Source organism: Musa acuminata, chromosome BXJ1-6 (genome assembly GCF_036884655.1).
Source record: "Musa acuminata AAA Group cultivar baxijiao chromosome BXJ1-6, Cavendish_Baxijiao_AAA, whole genome shotgun sequence".
In the NCBI taxonomy this organism is placed as follows: Eukaryota; Viridiplantae; Streptophyta; class Magnoliopsida; order Zingiberales; family Musaceae; genus Musa; species Musa acuminata.
This window is the reverse complement of record NC_088332.1, coordinates 13,042,809-13,064,132: the sequence shown is the minus strand read 5'-3', so window position 1 is coordinate 13,064,132 and position 21,324 is coordinate 13,042,809. Positions and strand designations below refer to the sequence as shown.

The 21,324-nt window shown below is 40.2% G+C and overlaps 3 protein-coding genes across 3 annotated transcripts; 1 reads left to right on the top strand and 2 right to left on the bottom strand.

Moving 5' to 3' along the window:
* Positions 1-2,782: 2,782 nt before the first annotated feature.
* On the top strand, positions 2,783-8,187 carry LOC103987947 (calcium/calmodulin-dependent serine/threonine-protein kinase 1). The gene is made up of 11 exons (XM_009406423.3): positions 2,783-3,897; positions 4,730-4,860; positions 5,016-5,057; positions 5,178-5,286; positions 5,439-5,517; positions 5,624-5,920; positions 5,993-6,102; positions 6,796-6,903; positions 6,977-7,039; positions 7,138-7,305; positions 7,506-8,187. The coding sequence occupies exons 1-11, from the start codon at positions 3,415-3,417 to the stop codon at positions 7,641-7,643; spliced, it is 1,728 nt and encodes a 575-aa protein (XP_009404698.2). The 5' UTR covers positions 2,783-3,414; the 3' UTR covers positions 7,644-8,187.
* A 358-nt stretch (positions 8,188-8,545) lies between these two features.
* Positions 8,546-13,077, bottom strand: LOC135676370 (F-box protein At2g32560-like). Its single transcript, XM_065187487.1, has 5 exons — positions 11,778-13,077; positions 11,335-11,414; positions 10,843-11,021; positions 10,593-10,667; positions 8,546-8,969 (listed from the first exon to the last, which is right to left on the bottom strand). Exons 1-5 carry the CDS (start codon positions 12,456-12,458, stop codon positions 8,782-8,784), a joined length of 1,203 nt encoding a protein of 400 aa, XP_065043559.1. The 5' UTR covers positions 12,459-13,077; the 3' UTR covers positions 8,546-8,781.
* A 3,292-nt stretch (positions 13,078-16,369) lies between these two features.
* Positions 16,370-21,322, bottom strand: LOC103987945 (calcium-dependent protein kinase 2-like). The gene is made up of 8 exons (XM_009406420.3): positions 20,553-21,322; positions 19,162-19,305; positions 18,936-19,088; positions 18,187-18,302; positions 17,430-17,597; positions 17,186-17,313; positions 16,971-17,070; positions 16,370-16,870 (listed from the first exon to the last, which is right to left on the bottom strand). Exons 1-8 carry the CDS (start codon positions 21,196-21,198, stop codon positions 16,778-16,780), a joined length of 1,548 nt encoding a protein of 515 aa, XP_009404695.2. The 5' UTR covers positions 21,199-21,322; the 3' UTR covers positions 16,370-16,777.
* Between the last annotated feature and the right edge of the window lie 2 nt (positions 21,323-21,324).

The following is a 21,324-nucleotide window of genomic DNA, read 5'->3' as shown; positions in this document are numbered from 1 at the left end:
CTTTATTTGGTATGGTCTACAGTTCTTTGTGTTCTTCCCTTTCAATCTTATGAGACATCTTACATGTAATCAATCTTGACCTTTATATATTGGGGTTGATGAGTATTTCTAGATTTTTAAAGCTAGTATCTTTGAGGATGAGGAATTCAAGCATCAAGAGAAGATACTTCAAGTACTTGTTTTTTTTTTTTTCTTTTTTTCTATGTGAACATAAGTAAGGAGTGTCAGATTACATAAATCTTATATCGATCTTTTCGATTTGTATTCGATTATTAATCTTTAGATTTTTTTCTTTCCCTATTGAGGTCTTCTCCCATTGTCATAATAATCAAACAAACAAGACAAACTTGGTTGAGATTGTTCAAAAGCTTATCAGCATTGCAATTTGGGAGTTGGATTGGACTCAACCCTAACTGTTGCTGAATTGAAACCCAACCCATGTCCACTGCAAATGTAACTGCTACATCTCCATCATTCATTTTAGGACTGTTGATTACCCTCTACTTCCCATGTTACTGTATGAAGATGAGTGAGATATCTGCTTGCAGAGCTTGCAACATTGGAATATTGTGCTGCTGGAACTTCCTTTTCAACATCTTCCAGTTTTCCATGTTTCTAATACCTTTAGTGGCTAACAAATTCTATCTTCAAGTGTTTGTCCTCATGCTGTGATCCCCTCTCCTGTTAAGCATGAATTGGTGCATCAGTCATAGCTGACATCAACTGCATTTTGATTATAAAGATGTCCAAGATCTACCTCAAATTATACTCAGACAAGCCTACCTACATATGCCAGATTGTAGTGGATTAGGTTGAATGAGGTTTAACAGGCTGCGACAGGGTTTGCCACCACCAAGCTCTAATCTTTAGATACAACATGCATCAAACAAGCTTTCAAATGATGGTGGCACTATAAAATGGTAGATTTGTAGTCAAAGGTGAAGCAAAAGTGAGCAACTGGAAGGATGAATCAGTATCACAGTCGAAAGTAAAGGTAAAGAGACCATAGCAAATCTCTCGACTTAAAGAGCTACCATCACTGCCTGCACCTCTGGATTCTTTAATGAGCACGACAATGATTGTAGTCTGAGAAATGATCTCAGGCAGAGTAACCGATTGACAGAACTGTGTGGCAGGAGTAAGATCAGTAACCTGCTGGAAGCCATTGATGGATGAACTCAAAGAAGAATTGATGCTTGTTTCCAGGGTAATGAGTTCTGCTGTAAACTACAGTACAATAATTTATGGACAGTTAATTATCCTGGCAGAGGACCAACTCCAGCTTTTAATGATACTTGTGCCCCACAAGGGAGCTCTTTACTCAGTTGGATGGTCCATCATGGAGCTAATATCAACCCTGTCAGTCTCTTGATTCTATTCTATTCACTGATATAGTGCAATAGATTTACTAAGAGACACAGTAGGAAATATTTTATATAACTGTATTAAAATCTTAACATTTTTTACTTCAATCTAATCTAAAACCTTAAACAAAGTGTTTAAATTAGTATGGAAGGGAGACATCTCACAACCCACAGACACTATCTCAAGTGTAAGGACTAAGAATCACTGCCCAAGGAAAGAGCTCACTGTCATGGTCCAACCTGTGGCAGGTGTTGCATCTTCTTCTTGCTTGCATCCATCAAAAAGTTCATTACCCAATGGCTACCACAATTGTGGGGATAATTAAATTGCATCACAGAAAGGAGTCCTCTCACAGTAACACTGAGAGAAAGGACATGCTCAGTACCTTTTTACTTAGTGATGAAGTAACTTCATACATGGAACTCTAATAGAATCAATCCTCCTTGTGCTGTCTAATTGGATCAGAAGTGTCAACCCTTGATGTGAAAAAAATCATTTAGGGTTTTCAGGAGCTTCTTGCAATGGCATCAAAGTTGCCTGGAACAGCTTTAGTTTTTCTAGTCCTAGCTTCTAGGGTTTGCCTCCTTGTCTGACATTAGCCTCTTGGTTCTGCTCTTCCCTATGCTACCACCATTGCAAACCCCAGTTGAAGCTTTAGTTTAGGCTCTGACTCTGACACATTCTACTTCTCCATGAGTTCCTTCCTAAGACCAGAGAGCAAGCCAATGTGGTTTGGCTTTACATATGTGATCTTATCTGCCACAGAGATCACTTTGCCCAAGGACACCATATGACAACCACTATTCTTTTGATCCAAGAAAATTCTCTGGATTCTGAGAGGGGTGGGCTTGTTTGAATTCCAATAATTGCCCCAAGCAAATGTGTCTCCTATTGCAGCACATGATTGGTACAACAATTTGTATTGTAAAAGCAGTGGTTGCTGAACCACTTTCTTCTTCCTATCACATTCCTAAATCATCAGGCAATTTCTTCCACTGCTTGCCCTGAGTTGAATGAAGAATGAGGAGGAAGAGGCAATGTAATGTGCAAATGTCTTAGCAATGCCACATGGGTGATGAAGGCTGCTGAGCTATTGATCTTTCAGAATGCCAACTTGCTCTCTGACATATCCTGTGGATTTGATGTGGCTTTTCATGTATGGCTCATCTACTCTTTAGATCAAATGTCATAATTCGATTCATCTGTTTAATCTATATTTATAATTATTTTTTCAATATATTTTTATATGATTTCACTTTTAACTTGTAGATAAATCTAAGTTCATATTTAATAGATAACAACAACTCAATTGTCTTCTTCTCAAGCTTAATCACTGAGGTGCACAGGAAATTAACAAGTGCAACAGCAACTTCTTTGTTCTGGGCAGCTTAAAAAGGGGTGAGACAGAATCCCAAGCTGCCAACATTGAGATGTGGCATTTCCTTCCAAATGACATAAAACAGATGCCATCATCAATCACCTCCTCAAAGCTGTAAAAGCAAAAGAAAGGCGACTCCTTTACCTCTTCGCCATCTCCCCTCCTCTCTTTTGCTTCGCTCCCACCTTCAAACACCCTTCTCTTCAGCATCTTCCCACTTGGGCAAGGGAATCCAACAGCCCTTTCTCCTCTGCAATTCCCAAAGATCTGCAATCTTGGTCCATCGTTGATCCTTTGTTCTTCACTTCCTGTGACTCCTTTCGTTTGAAAGCTTCTTCCTTTTCTCCTCTCTACTCCTGAAAGCTGGAAGCTTTGCTCCGGTCTTCTCTTTTCCTGCTCATCCCTCCCAAAATTTTGATTTTTCTTCCCACTTCTTTGGTAGTCTTTTTCGCGTGTGAATCTGAGTCTTCTCCTTTGAGGATTGGATTTCTTTCTGCCCCTTGTTTCTGTACTTGGATTCGTGGTTGTTGTTGCAAAGCGAAGATGTTCTACCGACTGCTGATGCTTCAGTTTCTGATCGGTTTTACTGGATCCTGACACTTGGAGCTCCATACCAGAGTCTGATCTTCTCCAAGATTTGATCTTTTTCCTTGGACTTGGATTTAGACTCCATGGGAGGTTGCCATGGAAAGCCACTACAAATCCCGGAATCCCAGGAAGAGGGCGAGCCAGTCCCCAACACCGAGGAGCCTACAACCGTTCCAGGCACCCCGCGGCAACCCAAGTTCCCCTTCTGCAGCCCAAGCCCCCTTCCGGGCTATTACAAGAACTCGCCGGCCAATTCAAGCGTGACCTCGACGCCACTGCGATTCCTCAAGCGGCCGTTCCCTCCTCCGTCGCCCGCAAAGCACATTAAGGCCCTACTCGCTCGTAGACATGGCTCGGTGAAGCCCAACGAGGCACCGATCCCCGAGGGGAGCGAGGTCGAAGTCGGCTTGGATAAGAACTTCGGTTTCTCGAAGCAGTTGTTCTCAAAATTTGAGCTTGGCGAGGAGATTGGGCGCGGGCATTTTGGTTATACGTGCACCGCAAAGGTGAAGAAGGGTGATATGAAGGGGGAGGAGGTGGCTGTGAAGGTTATTCCAAAGGCAAAGGTTGGTGTTTTATTGCGGTTGATCTGTGCTTACGTTTCTCTATTCATTGTCTGAAACCTTTGGCATGCATCTTTACGTTATCTATGGAATTCAGCATGTAATCTCATTGGCATTCATCCAGTCTCACCAGATACTGTGGGCTCTCTGTGGAATGGGCATTTCTTTTTCTTCTCTACTTATTTTAGGATCTGGATAATTTTTTGTAAGATCCACTGGTTGGGGAAGAAAGTGGTAGTCAGTGTTGTCCTTCCACACACATGAATAATTTCACATGCATTCTCCTGTTCTTCACATTTTCTCCCACTTACTGGACACTGTCTTTGAATGGGGTAAGATGGAAGATGCTTCCACTTTTACAGTGGAACTCACTGTTGTCCTCCCATGTGCATGAATGTTCTTGTACGCTTCTCCTCTTCTACCGCCAAGTATGTTTTTACATGGCTGATACAGGAAAGGTTTTCTCATTTTTGCCACCACTCACTGGACTTTTTCTTTGGAAAGGATCAAGATGTGAAGTATGTGGGAGCAAGCAGCCGAGATCCTCTGTTTCATCATGAATGCTGGCATATAGAAGTTTCGTCAGATGTGATTACTTGGATGCAGCTTAATATTCTTTTCCATGTAGTTAAATCTTCATTCTGTTGATGACAATTTTGTGCTGGTTGTCATCTACCTAAGGCACAGCTAGTTGTTTCTTTGAGCTTGGCCACTGAAGCATATTGTCCTCAACAGTTATCCTCTGTCGCATATTTCACGTAACTTTAACATTCATTTAAATTAGTGGAAAAACACACATTTCCTCTGTCTAGTCACATGTGGAAATACTTTGCAGATGACAACTGCTATTGCCATTGAAGATGTGCGGAGAGAAGTGAGAATATTGAGTTGTCTCACAGGACATAAGAATCTAGTGCAGTTCTATGATTCCTTCGAGGATGAAGATAATGTGTATATCGTGATGGAGTAAGTGTACGCTGCTTTTCATGTTTCTTCGAGGTTCTAGTGCCATATTTGTTCATGGCTTAGAAGGGGCATAGATTCAACTACTGTGTGCGGCTGATTATTTAAAACAACTCGCTCGATGTTTGATCAATTTGAGTCTACTTTCTTTGGAACAGGTTATGCAAAGGTGGTGAATTACTAGAAAGGATTCTCTCGAGGTAAATTATGTATTTAGAATTGTATCTGTCAATTACCTTTCCAAGGATGTTGGTGTTGTAACAACCCCTTTGCTGGGCTTGAATAAGGAGGTTCAATAATAATAATTTTTTAATTTATAGGGGAGGGAAGTATTCAGAAGAAGACGCAAAAGCTGTCATCGTGCAGATTTTGAGTGCTGTATCATTCTGTCACCTTCAAGGAGTTGTTCACCGAGACCTCAAGCCAGAGGTAGTTGCTTTTATAAACTGGAATGCCAGAATTTTTCACGTTAAGAAGTCTTAACTTGAGAAGGGTGTTCTGATGAATCTTTGGTCATTTCTTCATGTTAAGTTTTTATTTTCACCATCTTGGTAACTCAGGTTCCTACTTTGTTGGTTTAGAACTTTCTTTTTACTTCAGAGGGTGAAAAGTCTACTTTGAAGGCCATTGATTTTGGTTTGTCAGACTTCGTCAAGCCAGGTTGGTCATTAAAATATTTTAGTAACTTGATAAAGTTTTCACCTCTAGATATTTCTTTTTTGTTCTAGATCGTAAACTAACAATGTTGACATCACTGGATTTACAGATGAGAGACTGAATGATATTGTTGGAAGTGCATATTATGTTGCTCCTGAAGTTCTTCATAGATCTTATGGAACTGAGGCAGACATGTGGAGTATTGGTGTCATTGCATATATATTACTCTGCGGAAGTCGCCCTTTTTGGGCACGCACGGAATCAGGTATATTTCGAGCTGTTCTGAAAGCAGAACCAACTTTTGATGAGGCTCCATGGCCTTCTTTGTCTTCTCAAGCTAAAGATTTTGTCAAGAAATTGCTGAATAAGGACTATCGTAAGAGAATGACTGCTGCCCAGGCCCTTTGTAAGTTTATTACCTTGGTATAGTTTATTAAAAGGAATAAGCTGGTTAATAACTGTAATCACCTGATCTCAGGTCATCCTTGGCTGCGGAATCCTGAAGTTAAGATTCCTCTTGATATTATTGTCTACAAGCTTGTAAAAGCTTATATATGTTCTTCTTCTCTGAGGAAATCAGCATTGAGGGTATGCGCTATCTTTCAGTTGACAATGAAGAAATTATTGTCTTGTAACTTTTTGGAACATTGAGATTTTTGTACCTTCTCACTCTGCCTTATATCAACTAATGAAACCTTCAAAGAATGAGTTAGGTCATGTGGAGGAAGGATGAGCCCAAGTTTAAATTCAATTTACATACCGTCCAGGCTTTTTGAGATAAGATAATGAAAATATTATTTGGTCTTCAAAGGGTCAAATTGCATCTTAGCAGAAATTTTCAAGGGTTTGAAATATGTCATGATTAGACTCACAAATATACACATGTAACTATTACGGTAGTTTTATGTAATCATGTAATAAGTGCTGTTAGTAATTTTTAGAATTTAAGAGAACATGGCGCACACAGGTAAATGACAAGTACATCGGCTGGGAAACTCAGTAAAATAGTCTAACATTAATACATAGTTTAAGCTCATATATATGTCTAAGCATTTTTAATGCTGATAATAGGATGAATTTAGATTATCAGAAAAATGTAATCGAATACAGTTTAGTATGAAGACTAGTTTGACTTTAGAGTATTCATATGTTCTGGTTTGCTTTTCTGCACCATGCCATCTACCAATTCGAAGAGTATATGCCAGCCACCAAAAAACTTAAAGAAAAAGAAAAGAAAAAAAACCTGCCTTCGTTGTCTATTGATTCTTTCATACGCAACAGGCTCTCGCCAAGACGTTGACAGTAGATCAGCTCTATTGCCTTCGAGAACAATTTGCTTTGTTAGGGCCAAACAAGAGTGGCTACATCTCCCTTCAAAACTTAAAGACGGTTAGTTACTCATATTGAAATAAGCACCAAGTTCCTTAATCATAGATCTTTAAATTTATTTTTATTTTTGCAGGCCTTGTCGAGAAATTCGACAGAAGCAATGAAGGACTCAAAAGTTCTTGATTATGTCAACACGGTATTCCTCTTTGGAACACACTGATTACCTTAACAAAATTCTGTCAGTTAATGTTACAAACTTAGCAATTCATCCTCCATTGGTTCTTTTGGAATTAGGTGAGTTCTCTTCAATACAGAAAACTAGATTTCGAAGAATTTGTTGCCGCAGCCATAAGCGTGCTTCAGATGGAAGCACTGGATACTTGGGAACAGCATGCTCGTCATGGATATGAATTCTTTGAGAAGGATGGGAACAGGCCTATCATGATCGAGGAACTTGCATCGGTACATATCATGTCTATTTGCCTCACATTTTTTATACAGCACATATGTTAAAAAAATCCAATCGATCCTTTAATTACTTGGATTCAAATCCTCATTTAATGGCAGTCATTCTACTTGGCACTCACAAGCGCTAGCTGTTGTCATTCTTTACTACTTTTGCAATGTACCTGATAGCGGCAATCTTTACTATGCATGCACAGGAACTCGGCCTTAGTCCGTCGGTTCCCGTTCACGTTGTCCTCCAGGACTGGATAAAGCATTCTGATGGGAAACTGAGCCTCCTGGGATTTGTTAAACTTCTTCATGGGGTTTCTTCACGCTCAATTCCAAAATCTTAGCAGAACATTCTTCATCAGGCACGGAGAATAAGGCAGCAGTGGCTGATTGCTTAATGAGTCGACTGAAGTAGACCGAAGACAATCTATGCATGCCCCTAATGAGGTTGATCGAGGAGACCAGCCAAACCAAGATCATCATAGCATAGCCATGGTGACACACATGAAAACTTCCTCTGTGTAAGATGCTTCGCGTTTAGCCATATTGATGATTAGTGTTATAATGGTTGTCCAGAAGAATGTACAGATAAGAACAGCATGTGTAGACGAAGGTTGAAGGAAATGGAGGCCTGCTGACCAGCTTGTAATACTTTCTTTTTACTGTCAACAAGGTCTTTGCACGGTTACATGCGTCGCATCGAGAAAGATAGAGGATACTATCTCAGGCATGAGAATGCAGAATTCCTGCAGAATAAGTTGGGAGTTTATACTGTAAGATTAGAGGTACAGACTTAGGTTTGTTGAATCACCTAAAACACATTGGTTGCTGAGTTCATCTCTAAATTTCAAATTATGATTGATAATGCCACCACTTGCCTTATGCTGATGATATTTGTCTTGCAAAATCGAGTGTCCAGCAATAAAAAAAATCTGTATACTGTTTTAGCTTGTAATAAAATATCTTATTGGTAAAATTTGTTGTTCTAGCTTAATAACAATGTCTGACTAAATCTAAGATAAAGAATGATAAAAGCTTTAATGCCAATCCATTTGCAGTTCATGGAATGAATAGGTGGAGTTGCTGATGGAACAAAGAACCTGCAATGTCTTGGTGCATGAAACCTGAAACCCCAGAAACAGATCACAAAAACTTGGCAGAGAGTAGTTCAAAGGACTTGGGGTTTCACCAGCAACTTAAAACTATCAATCAAGATCGTAAAATGCTCGAGTTGGAACGGAAAAAATGAGAAGCTAAATATGTAATTTACATTGAATTCCTTGTGTCCAACAACGATCCATAATCTGCAAGAACAAGCTGCAGATTGCCATCAGGCTCGATCTCATAGCTTTTCAGCTATGTTTGCTACTAATCATCTCTACAACTGATGGATAGTGCAGCAATAATTTTTACGTCCTCCGTCGTGTTTTGGGCATGATGGAGTATGCACAGATGATGCTTGAACCAGGACTTTGATGAAGTCTACTCCAAAGCATCTGCCGGCCAAAGCTGTCTCCACTTGGATATTTCATCCTTGCTTTTGAGTTTTCTTATTCCTCCAAAAAATCCATCTGTTTCATTACCCCCTTCTCTGTGATCCTTCGGGTTGATTGATGCTCGTCTCCACCTCGAACCAGGTGTGTACTGGTTGAATTCTAAGACAACAGTGTCTGGTAAATCACATAACAAATGATTGAACTTTAGCTACTTCAAGATGAATCATAATCACAACCATCAGAGAACCTACAGCGCACTGATAGAGATAAAATAAGCTTAGTGCAGTGCTTAAGGCATATACACATATTCTACCAAGGCTAATAACATTACAAAGGCTAATAGTTTAGCTTTTAATAACATTACAAAGGCTAATAGTTTAGCTTTTAATAACATTACGAAGGCTAATAGTTTGGCAAATTTGAAGTTCATGCACTCGGAAGTTACATGAGGTGGACGGTACTGAAGTCAACCTATCAATATACTACAAGCCAGTTTTCTTATTCCTGCCTCACCTCAGTCACCAAATTTTGTTTTTATTTCAAATGAACTCCTAGAATGTCAAAAAAGTAAAGTGTGGCTGTCGATAGAGAGCTTGTGCTAATCAAAGTTCGCACCAAACCTAAGTACTTCTATCATTGTGAATTTTTTGATGAATAATACAGAAAATTAAGTTTAGGGAATTCACGAATGCCATTATTCACCAAAACCAAAAAAAGACAATCTTATCCATCAACAGTAGATTAAGACCAAGAAAAATCAGGAAGTAATGGCAGAGGAGTCATCACTTGCAAAGATACTTCTGTTTTTTGGATGACTGGAGGAGAATGCAGCAAGAATTTGAATATGAATGTACGATTAAAAATCTCAGACGTGCATATCTCAAAGAAATAACTGCAATGGAAACAATTACTCTGCTGCAAACGTAAGGCAGATTTGGCCCTGCATTGGGCTGCCCTTTTTAGAGTCGATCCTGATAAGGTGTTTGGGAGCAAGCTCCTAAAATGAAATGCTTTGTGCACGAATGATTTAGAACAAGTGCCAATCATCTTATAATTACCAGCTGAAATGAACTTAACCGAGGAGAAATGTATGATAATGCAGGCAGACTTTGTTTCTCTTTTTAATTCATTTATTTTACAATAATGCTTAAGCATGATTTCATAAGGCCAAAACCAATTGACGTAATTGTCAGATATGCTATCATAAAAAAGTAAAGGATGCATGATGCCTGATTGAACTGGAAGATGAAAAGACTTGCATGCTATTCTTGTGTATGTAAGTTAACAAAGGTTGAAGACAGAAGTCATAATTATTCGAGATGCATCAAAGATAAATAAAATCTAAATGAACGTGCGAAAATGATAATTGCTTGCATGCCATCATTTTCTGAAAGAAAAGGCAGCACCAAATGTAAATAAAATCTAAATGGTATCCAAAAAGCAATAGTCAAAGAGCGAATAGATAAGAAAAAAAGATTGATAAGAGTCATATAAAAGAGAACTCCCACAACAACTTGAGCAACTTCAAAGAACAGCTCATAGACCATCCTGATTTGATATACTGAAAGAAAACAAGGGAGAAGCACCCTAAGACTCTTTAGTCTTCCACAATAAAGTTTAATCTACTATTTATAATAACTCCGTTTAAGAAATTTCTGATCCAAGGACGGTGTTCAGTAAAATTCCATAAGATTTAAAGGTTGCGCAAATTATGAACTTCTAGCCAGACCTTTTATCACTAACATCTAGGAAGCAAAAGATCAACCCTGGGATATACAACAGCATAAATTTACTTACCGCTAAGATGACACCAGCAGAAATGCTCATTTCCATCACAAGGTTCCAAGTGACCAACTACTCCATACCACCAGCCTGCAAAACATAATGAGACATTGTTGACTTATTCTCCTAAATATCTGAACTGTATGACACTTCTTACAAATAAGAAATTGAGTCTTTGTATTGAAGTAAAGACAAAATGAAAAACTTAATGTGCTACATTGATTTCATCACAACCAGGAAGGTAGATCAATGCTAAAGCACCCACCATATGGAAACTCCTTGCTCCTCCTCCATTGAATCTCAATATGATCGCCAGGACGTAAATCATCGAGGCAGTCCGAGATATGAAGATCATGAGCAGGAGTCTCAACAGGGGGGGCCCTTAGCCTATCCCACTGCACTCCCTCCTCCACGACTGTAGTTCGCCGTCCATGTGGCGGGTACCTACAAGTGATGATGATAGATATCAAAAGCTATGTACAGGTATTAAATCCAGTTATACACATACATACTACAAGACTGCATAATTTACCTTTCGAAAATTCATGAATGTAAACTTCAGTGATTTCATGCTCATATTTTCAGTTTCAATACTTACCAAAGCTTTAAGTTGTAAGAAACTTTTGTGATTTCATGCTCATATTTTCAGTTTTAGTACTTACCAAGCTTTAATTTGTATGATGCGCTAGCATCTTAACAAAAACATTTTACACAAAGAGCAGAAACTTTGCATTCAATGAGGCCAATCTATGGATACCTTGCATGAAAAGTGTCTGTCTGGCAATCATATCTAACTGCAGCATCGTAGCACGATAACATAAACCCCACATGCCCATGCTGCAGAGAAGCATTGCAAACTCTTAGTAATTTAAGCTAAAAGGAGAAGAGCTATAAACAGTTTTTCTAGGACAGCAAAAGTTGTAAATATTAAGCAGCAAAATATTCAGACAGAACACATGAAGATGGGAGTTTATGACATGAAACATGATCATGTATCTCACATATTAATTAAACAAATAATGATCACTAGCAACTTGACACTATGAATCCACCATCTATATCATAATCTTGCCTAATTTAATGTACAGGCACAAGGAATCAGAACCTAATGCTTGTAAGACATAAAGCATATGCATGCGCAAAGGGATGGAAATTGCACATCAAACTTATTGGTACTGGTGAATTTATACAGATGATTACCTCCCTGTTGTAAACCTGAGCTGGGAACCAGAACTTGCCACTCTCCAGTGACTGGTACCAGGACATAATGGAGTCATCAGGCAGAGGATTCTTGGTCTTGCTACCACCATCAATCCTAGATTTCAGCCAGGAAATATGCCACACACGAGAGAGCACACTGACCACCCACTTCTTGCTGCTGTTGCTGCCGGCGATGCCTGCCGAAGAGTCCTCTCTCGAAGCCAAGTAGAGCTTCCAATCTCTGCGTGCTGCGTCGCCAATCATTCTCTCCCATTTCTCCTTCATGTGCTTCTCCCAGAGGTGATCGCTTCTGCACCTCTCTCTCAAAGAGCTACAAACAGCTGCCATGTTAGACAGCCCGGCCGGTGACAACTTCCCCAGAATGCATTCCAGGGCCAGCTCTGGCAAATCCAAGACCGACATCTCCTCCGCATTCTCCACCCTTTGGCCACATATCTTCCTTGGAGGCGTCGTGACCGACGATAAAGCACCAAACTTTCGAGCACTAATCGGCTTACACTTGTCGAACAAATGCAGCAGAGAGGACAATAACTCCTGCCAGAACAAGACAGAGAGCAGTCTCACCTCACCGGCCCATGGAGGCAGGGGCTGCAACGGAAGAGACTTGGAGAGGAGGAGAAAGAAGGGGAAAGATGACATGATGAAGAAGAAGAAGAGCATCAGAGAGGTGAAGCCGCGAGATCTTCCCGATGGGTGCTCGATTGGGTTCTCCACATGAAGATCAAAGAAAGAAAGACAAACAACTCCCAATTGCTCGAAAGGCAGCGGCTTGACAAAGATTTGAGGCGTATCGGAACGAGGAATGGCTCGGTGCTGACGCGACGAAGCCCACTAGAGCTCCATCGCAGCAACTTTCGGATCAAAGAAGCCCAAAACACAGGTTTGGGAGCGCAAGAATTATGAAACAAACAAGAAAAGGGACGAGGAGATGAGAGGTAATGGAAGAGAGGAGATCGGGTGCAGCCAACACCAGGATTGCAGAGGTGTGAGAAGGACAGAGCTTGAAGAATAAGCTGGGTGATGGGGGTCAGGAAGAGAGGATTGGAAGAGAAGAAGATGGAGCTGAACATAGAAAATGGTGGTGGGGGTGGCCCCTCCTCTCAGTTCATCAGTATCTTCCTCCCAACCTACCAAATCCTCAGCTCCACCAGCGCCAAATCTCTCTCCCTCCCTCTCTTTCTTCCCTTCCCTTCCCTGGGGAATCACAGATTAAAGAAACGGTGAGGAGAGACAGACTGAAAGAAGGATTAATTGACTATTATCTAATCATACATGGGACATCAGCTATAAATGGCTGAGAGCGAGTTTAACCTTTTACTTTTCTTTGGTTATGTCAGGCTGCATTAGAAAATAAGGTAGCCAATCATTATCAAGAAACACATGCGCACCTCTCTCTCTCTCTCTCTCTCTCTTTCAGCCACCAATGGCTTATGTGGTTGGTAGAGATACTAGCTCAAGTCACAACTGGGCACATCACTGATGTGGAAGAGGAAGGACCATGTCTTCTTGTTGCTGGTGGGATGAGTAAAAGTTTCTTGTGCTGATTGGGCATTGGAAGCCTGCAAGGTTCCTCCTGCTGTGTCTCCATCTTACATTTATCAGACATCTTTGATTGAGTCAGATGACATCTACAGCAATGAAGTAAAGTTGGATGGATGATTTAGGACTGATAATGGATGCATGCCATAGTTTAGCCATGACCTCTCTCTTTCTGCTTCATAAATCCTTGATCTACTCTGGTTTGAGCTAGCCTGAAGTTTTATAAATTGATCAAGATAAAACATTACATGGTTTGTGATCATGTAGTTGCCATTTAAGCACTGGACAAAGCATGGATGGATATGACCTTTAGATGAATTACTTTATACACTGAAAGTGACCATCTACTACAGAATAATAATACAGCTTGTCAAAAGATATATTGCTGTAGTGACCAGCAGTACTTTGCACATGCATTTCAGTGAGCTCATACCATATCAAGGAGTCCATTGCATCACTCTCATCATTCTTGTATGTGACTAATGATGCACCAAGCAAAGAACTGACAAGCTTTTCCTATTGTTTTGGTGCTAATAATGTTCAACTGAAGAATTTTTAAATTGAAACAGATGATACTGAAATAACTAATACTGACATGATAATCTCAATGTATGAACATTCATAGGAAAATGCAGATCCAGTCACTACATTAGTCACAATGTTAAAAAAGTAGGCTTAGCAAAAGGAATGTCTCTGGAGGAAGCCATGTGTTTAACATGTAGGTAATCAATGAACAAGTGACTTGGTCAAGTAGTCCTCAAATTTGACCAAAGCTTCAACATGGGGGAAGTAGCAGTCAATTCATGAACAATTTCAAGATTTCTTTGTCACCTTTCTTCCCAGTTAATTGTTTTCTCAACAAGTGTACTTGGTCAGGGTATTGGGATCTTGAGCTGGATTGTCTTTATCCTCAAAATCTTAGGTGCACTAAAGATGGTAGACTAATAGAAAAAGTAAGGCTCAGGAGATGCACAAATTCCCCATCATCATTCTGCTTGGTCTCCTATGGTGGAAACAGTCCAGCATGGAGTCCACAATGGTGAATGGATGACTTCATAAAGAGAGTGGCCATCTTTAAGAATCAAGTAATTTATTAATTGACACAAGCTATTCTAAAGGGATTGCCAAAACCATTATATTTCAGGAGATTGGATTGCCAAGGAACTAGCCTCTGCTAAGGGGAACCAAAGTGGGGCAGGGCCTAATGTTGTGCAAACTTATAATGTTGATAATCTGCAGCAAGATATGAGATTCTGACCAATGTTTGACAAAAGCTTGTGCAGGTTACAAGGTTGGTGGTGTAAGAAAGTACCAGTCTGCTGTGGTTTGGATAGAGTTACAGGAAGATGGTGGAAAGCCAACATGCCAATGGATAGAGTGAGGCTTGGTGCTTGCTAAATGGCATAATTGCATCTGCAAATGCACACTTGAGCATCCACCTTTTGAGAGGAAAGGTTGTGACAGAGGCAAGGAGAACATGCCCTAGTCATGGGAGATATTTGTGGGCCTTCCAAAGATTTTGAAGGGTTTGATAGAGAATCAACTAGCTAGCTTTGGGATTCCTGGCACTTGTCATTTGTTTAAGGTGTCACCTAAGAACTTTTCCTTCTGGAGATGAAGACCAGCAGCACATTGCATCAGCCTGCAATTAGTGGAATCTGATTCATTTGCCTGTGCATCAAAAATGCAAAAGCCTATCTCAGTCAAGCTCCAGGGAACAGTAGGGACTTGCCTTATCAGTGGCAATGGAACTCATTAACCACTCTGTCCTCCTTGTAACCAAGAACTGCTCAAAGAAAAGTTTCCAATGGCATAAGCTTTCAAACTTTGACATTTTTAACTCAAAGCATAAAGTCAAACACAACAAAAAGATGGATCAACTTTGATGGACACAATGATACATGGTTTGCAATAGATGTTAATACACTTGGAGTTTGTCATTACCTTCAATTGTGGTCTTAATTACATATAGATATCATAGAAGATTACATGATAGTATAGTCACCGGTGTTAGAAAACTGGAGAGTAGTGTGTTCAGTGAGTTGCCTATTTGTATAAGATTATTATGGTCTTAATTACCTATAGATATCATAGAAAATTACATGATAATATAGTCACTGATGTTAGAACACTGGAGAGCGTGTTCAATGAGTTGCCTATTTGTGTAAGACTACACCAAGCATCGACATCAAGTAATCTACCAATAAATTACCTAACAGTATCTATTTGCTCCTTTCAATGAAAGAACACCAACAAAACCACCCAAAGAAATGGAACACAAGTGCAGCAAATTAAACGATGCAGTCATGCAGGTAGTAAGAAATATCTGAATCATCCTCAGACATCCGTATGAGTTCCTTCCTCATATCAATCTGGAAGAAAGTGACAATTTTGGGTCTCAAGGAATAAGACGTTCGATTGTGAGTGCAATGAATGAGTTGCCTACTAATTTACCAAGTTAAACACAGGAAACAAGGAGGACCTGGACAGGAGGCGAGGGCGAGAGAGATCGCAGGGGAACGAGGAGGAAGGAAACGAGGTGGTGGGCGAGAAGAACACATAGATGGAGAAGCGGAGGATCGGAGCCTTCAGCTGTTCGATGTAATGCTTCACCCACCCACCCACCGTTTCCGTTTTGCGCTCTCGTCTTATGCACGTTGGTACAACGCACAGTGTGAGAACCAAAATCCAGCTAGAGTCAACGGTGAACCGGAGGTCGAAGTCAACGTTGCCGAAGTAGTGTGTTCTAATCACTTGTCAACGAGACTCCAATTACGTTTCACTTTTGTTTCCCACTTCTTGGAGATTTTTTGGCAAAGGATAAACGTTGTTGACGAGATATCATCCTAAGATCCTAAAGTAATCTAAAATAGCTAACATCTTCAATTGTATCTGCCAAAAGATTTTGCTTGCTCCAAGAAGCACATCACGATTTTGACTTTTACAGAAGGTTGAAAATAGAAAGATCAACATGCAATTCATATCTCCAACCTTTTCAAAAGGTGTGACAAGCTATTGTCGTAGACAAACCATACAAATTTAAAGTTATGATTGATATAAATTGAAGCTGAGCTTCCCATTATAAGATCCATTTACAGTTCAGATAAATGAGATTACTGAAACATTCTTTTTTTTTTTTCTTTCTGTGAGTTCCATTATATAACATGACTTTGCCTGACAAAAGTGAGGTGGAAAAAAACCAGCACTTTTGGGCTATATCTGCAATTATGGTTGGTTACTTCCTTGGTTTCGCCATCTCAATCAATATTTCTCCATGGATTCCATGAATAGCTTCCGTTAGGTAGATTTTGGATGTTCCATTTCATGATTGCCTGCTTCCCTTCTGGATGTGCTTTCAAACACTTTACCCACAATGCCAAGACATGGAGGATATCAGTACCATGTTCTCTCATCAGCATTCATCCCCCTTCCCTTTTGTGTCAAATGAATACATCCCTTCTCTTCTTTGGGTTGGGTTCAGGGTTCCCCTTTCGCATCATCGCCACGAACTCATCGTAGTTGATTCTTCCATCCTGTGTATAACAAGTGAAATGTATTAGTCTCTTCCACCGTGAAACAGCTATCGCAAAAGCCACTTGGTTGTTGCCATGTCAGGTCTGCAGTAATACTTACATTGTCGGCATCAGCTTCAGTGATGATATCCTTAATTTCCTGCCCGTCATACATTCCCTTCTCTTTGAGAGCTTGTTCAAGTTCCTCCCTTGTGATGTAACTGAAGTGAAAGCAGAAGAAAGCAATTACAAAAGTTCAATACAAACTGCTATGTCGGCTAAAAGATTATTTCGTTATCAACAACTTGTGTTTGCCTCCAGGCTTGTTCGAATTACCCGCTATTATCTTTATCGAAGTACTGGAATGCCTTGTAGAGGTGCTCCTCTCTATCCATCCTGTTCATGTGCACTGTGGCTGTAATAAATTCATCATAGTCAATAGTTCCATTGCCATCTGCATCAGCCTATGTCAATGCAACATCATTATTCACAAAAGTAAAAGAGAAGAGAGAAAACATTAGATTCCTTCCTCGTGGATGCACTTTTGGCCAATAAGATAACAAATATATTTGCCGCTTACTGCTTCCAGTAACTGTTTGACTTCGTCTTCAGATAATTTTGTTCCTTGCTTCGTAAGACCTTCTTTCAACTCTTCGACAGTGATGGTTCCACTATTGTCCGAGTCCATGTTCTTGAACATCTCTTTTAACCCTTTGATCTCTTCCTCTGATAAGCACCCTGCTATTATCTATACATCACAAAGGAAACGAGTAGGAGTACATGAAAAGGGTACAAATACTTGATTATGAATACCTAGCAATTTGCCTTCTAAATGTCCTATACTCTTCATACTTCTAGGAGACTGTTTAAGTTTACTAAGCCTGTTATGCCTTGGCACATCAGAAAGCAAAATTTGTTGCGACATTTGAACTAAGGTTCGAAACAAAGAGATACCCTTTAGGATATCATGATAAAAGAATTTGAATTCACCATCAGATCCAAGTTTAAATTGTCATGGCTATTAGGTCACTCATTGTACCATGATTTATTCAGTTTGATATGGTGCAACAACAAAATTAGTCTTCAGCATTAAAAAATTTCCATCATCAAAGGGTCCTAGCAATGAAATTTCTTCTATCACCAAAGGCTACTTTTAGAGATGGAAGTGGTGTTTCCAGTCAAGGTTATGTTTTAGCAACATGAAACATATTCTACAGCTATATCTTGATGAAGTGGGAAGAAAAATAGTCATCCCGGTACTTTCTGTGGCTATAAACTTGCTCCCTGAAATAGTAATCATCTAGTCAGTATTATGTGCATGCAAAGCAAGGAACTACCTTCAGAGCAGCTTTCTTGAACTGGTTCATTGCTCTAAAATGCTTAAGCCTGTTGAAAACAGCACTGTCAAGTGGTGTATCAGGTGCTTCTCCATCTTCTTTGATCCAAGGATGGTCTGCAATGCAACATTCACATAGTCAAAAGATTCATACCTGCAAACAAATATGAACTATTATAATACATTAAAAAGGAAGACGTTGTGCCCCTTCTAGCCCATCATTACTGTCACATTGGGAGAATCTCATCTAATTAGGATATAGAATCAAAAGGAAAATGTCCAACTGAAAATGAATATGTTTCAAAAGTCAGATTTTTCAGGCAACTAAGATGTTCACTATTTGCACAGGGAAGATGCTAATAAGGCATTGTAAATCACAAGTTACATGATAAATAACATTGACGAGGTAAAAGGTTTACCCTCAAGAATAAAAGAGGTAAAAACCAAAAAATAAGCAGAGTATGCTTGGGTACTTTTATAACATGCAAACCTAACACAGAATGCATAAAGATTTAAGTGAAATAACCTTTTAAGTCAAAACTTCAGTGTTGTTGGAAACAACATAATATTGTTCTATAATTATGGTTGCAAAGTGACACACTTCACATGCCACAACTGACATATGTCAATAACAAGTGGGAAGAAAAAATAATTTGTATTTTCAAATTTCAATGATCATGCCTTAAGCTTCATGTAAAACCAATAATTTAGAAAAGCAATGTTTCGATATAAATAAAGAAGTTATATTACTAAGAACTTGGAATGCTGTTAGCCTCTCTGTGGGATCCAAATTTAGCATCTTTCTCACTAGATCCTTGGCACCAGGTGAGATATTGGGCCATGGATCACTTGTGAAATCAATCTGTCCTCGTAGAATAGCTTCAAAGATCCCATGTTCTGATTCTGTAAGAAGGAAAACTGTGAGAAATATTATCCTTTTTCATAATGTTTCATAAGATGAACAAAGTAATATTACCAGCCCAAAAGGGGGGCCCGCCACATAGAAGAATATATAGCATAACCCCAGTGCTCCAAATGTCTGCTTCTGGTCCATATTTCTTTTTGAGGACTTCAGGTGCAATGTAATATGCGCTGCCAACAATATCTTTGAACACTTCACCTGTTCGTGAGAGAGACTTTCAGATGCAAACATATGATTCCGCAATTAGGACAAGCTTAAATAACAACATAAACAAAATACTGAAGTTGTAGCCTTCAGATGAAGAAATACTGTTACAGAGATCAGACAAGCGTCTTGCAGAGTATAATTCTAAAGATACTTGAGAACCATTATAAGCAACACCCAGCATACATCTTTTCTGCTTATAATATGAATGCCTCAACTTTGTAGGACTTTGTTGACCTAAAGTTATTACCTAGCATAGATATTAGTGCCTTCAAAAGGTCATCACTAAAATTTAAAAAAAATTGGGGGCTTATTTTGCTTAGTTATTCAGGTCAACAGCATAAGCAGCATATGGTGATTAATCTTTTTCTAACAAAGCAACACATGGTATGATAAATTGGAGTTTACAGAAAACAGCATTGCAGAATTTATTGAAAATATTCCAATATCAGGATAAGTCACTCATCTTTACTTGAGGAAGGAACTGATGCTACATGCATGCACGAATTTTGCCCATCTGAATTCCTACAGCATACCAGTAAATGTGACTGCCTAGAAGAGCCAGATCAACCGATGCATAATAAGTCGTTACTGCAATGAATTATAGATATTGCAGACGAGAATGCCAATGATTGTATGCAATCTTGCCAGAATGCAACTCACTGTTCATGCAGTTGTTCAGGCTTGGACACTTTGTTTTAGGAAATCAGGAAATTTGGGATTGCAATTGTTAAGGTTTCTCTTAACAGTGATTGAAGTATGTGAAATGGATCAAACTCAAAGCAAGGGAAGCAAGTAGTTTCTAACATAGAAGTCAATACACATTTGCTTGTAGGCCCGAGTATTAGAATGATAAGTTTTCGGAGTTCAAGCTAACTGATTTATGATCGACTGTCAGGTCGCTTGTGGAGAATGTTTAAAAAGCTAGATTTAATTGTGACGGTCTCAGAAGAATTGTTGCAAACAATTGGAAGGCAAGAGCATTAGGTATACAGCATAAGAAAATTTTAAACAATTTTTTTTGCTTCTAAATTTAAATGAGTTGAATGGATGTTTTGAGAAAAAGCAAGGCATCCCTGGCCCTGTTTTCTTTCGGTTCATTACTTGATATTTAGTTTCCTCTATGATTAACCATGGATATTGTGATCTTTGATGGCGTTGCAGCGGATGTCTAGAGAAAAAATAGGATGAAATGAGAGAAAAGAGAGGAAAAGAGATATGCATGAGAAACACCACCGGACCTTCCTTGAAGAAGACGGAGAGTCCAAAGTCCGTAGCCTTGAGCGGCGCATCCTCGTCCTCGTTCAACAACAGAAAGTTCTCTGGCTTGAGGTCTCTATGAATCACCCCCAGGGAATGGCACGTGTGGACTACCTGCACGATCGTCCGCAGCAGCGCCGCCGCCGCCCGCTCCGTGTAGTGTCCCCTCGTGATGATCCGGTCAAATAGCTCCCCTCCGGCGCACAGCTCCATGACTAGGTGCACCGAGTGCTTGTCCTCGTAAGCCCCCTTCAGATCGACGATGTTGGGCTGTCCCGACAGGTGGTACATGATCTGCACCTCCCTCCTCACGTCCTCGATGTCCTCCTTGGTCCGGAGCTTCCGCTTGGCGATGGTCTTGCAGGCAAGCTCCTCACCGGTGGCCTTGTGGGTGCAGCGGTGCGTCACGCCGAATTGGCCCCGCCCGAGCTCCTTCCCGATGGAGTACATGGTCCGGATGTCTTCCATGGGGCGACCGAGCACCGGGCCGATGGGGCCGGTCTTGGCGGGCGGAGGGGAGGGGGAGACAGGGACGACGGAGGCAGGGTTGGAGGCGCCATCGGTGGTGGAAGGGCTGGGATCGTTGGAAGTGCTGGGAGTTTCTTCCTTGTTGAAGCAATTGCCCATGGCGGGATGGAGGTGGGTCGGAAGGGAGGGGAGAGGAGGGCACGGGGACGGAGCGGGAGGGACGGAAAGAAGGCGGTTTGCGTGCGTGAAGATTATGAGGAGGGGGGAAAGGGATGGATGACAAGC

What these genes read in the sequence shown, in the direction of transcription:
- LOC103987945 (XM_009406420.3), bottom strand. Translation starts at nt 21,198, where the DNA reads ATGGGCAATTGCTTCAACAAGGAAGAAACTCCCAGCACTTCCAACGAT. An exon ending in AACAGCATTCCAAGTTCTTA is followed by an intron (nt 18,303 to 18,935) that starts GTAATATAACTT and finishes GTTGCATTGCAG; the next exon opens with ACCATCCTTGGATCAAAGAA. An exon ending in TCAAGAAAGCTGCTCTGAAG is followed by an intron (nt 17,598 to 18,186) that starts GTAGTTCCTTGC and finishes TGTGATGTATAG; the next exon opens with ATAATAGCAGGGTGCTTATC.
- LOC103987947 (XM_009406423.3), top strand. Translation starts at nt 3,415, where the DNA reads ATGGGAGGTTGCCATGGAAAGCCACTACAAATCCCGGAATCCCAGGAA. An exon ending in TGAGGAAATCAGCATTGAGG is followed by an intron (nt 6,103 to 6,795) that starts GTATGCGCTATC and finishes CATACGCAACAG; the next exon opens with GCTCTCGCCAAGACGTTGAC. An exon ending in TGATCGAGGAACTTGCATCG is followed by an intron (nt 7,306 to 7,505) that starts GTACATATCATG and finishes ATGCATGCACAG; the next exon opens with GAACTCGGCCTTAGTCCGTC.
- LOC135676370 (XM_065187487.1), bottom strand. Translation starts at nt 12,458, where the DNA reads ATGCTCTTCTTCTTCTTCATCATGTCATCTTTCCCCTTCTTTCTCCTC. An exon ending in ACAGACACTTTTCATGCAAG is followed by an intron (nt 11,022 to 11,334) that starts GTATCCATAGAT and finishes CATCACTTGTAG; the next exon opens with GTACCCGCCACATGGACGGC. An exon ending in CTGCTGGTGTCATCTTAGCG is followed by an intron (nt 8,970 to 10,592) that starts GTAAGTAAATTT and finishes GTGATTTACCAG; the next exon opens with ACACTGTTGTCTTAGAATTC.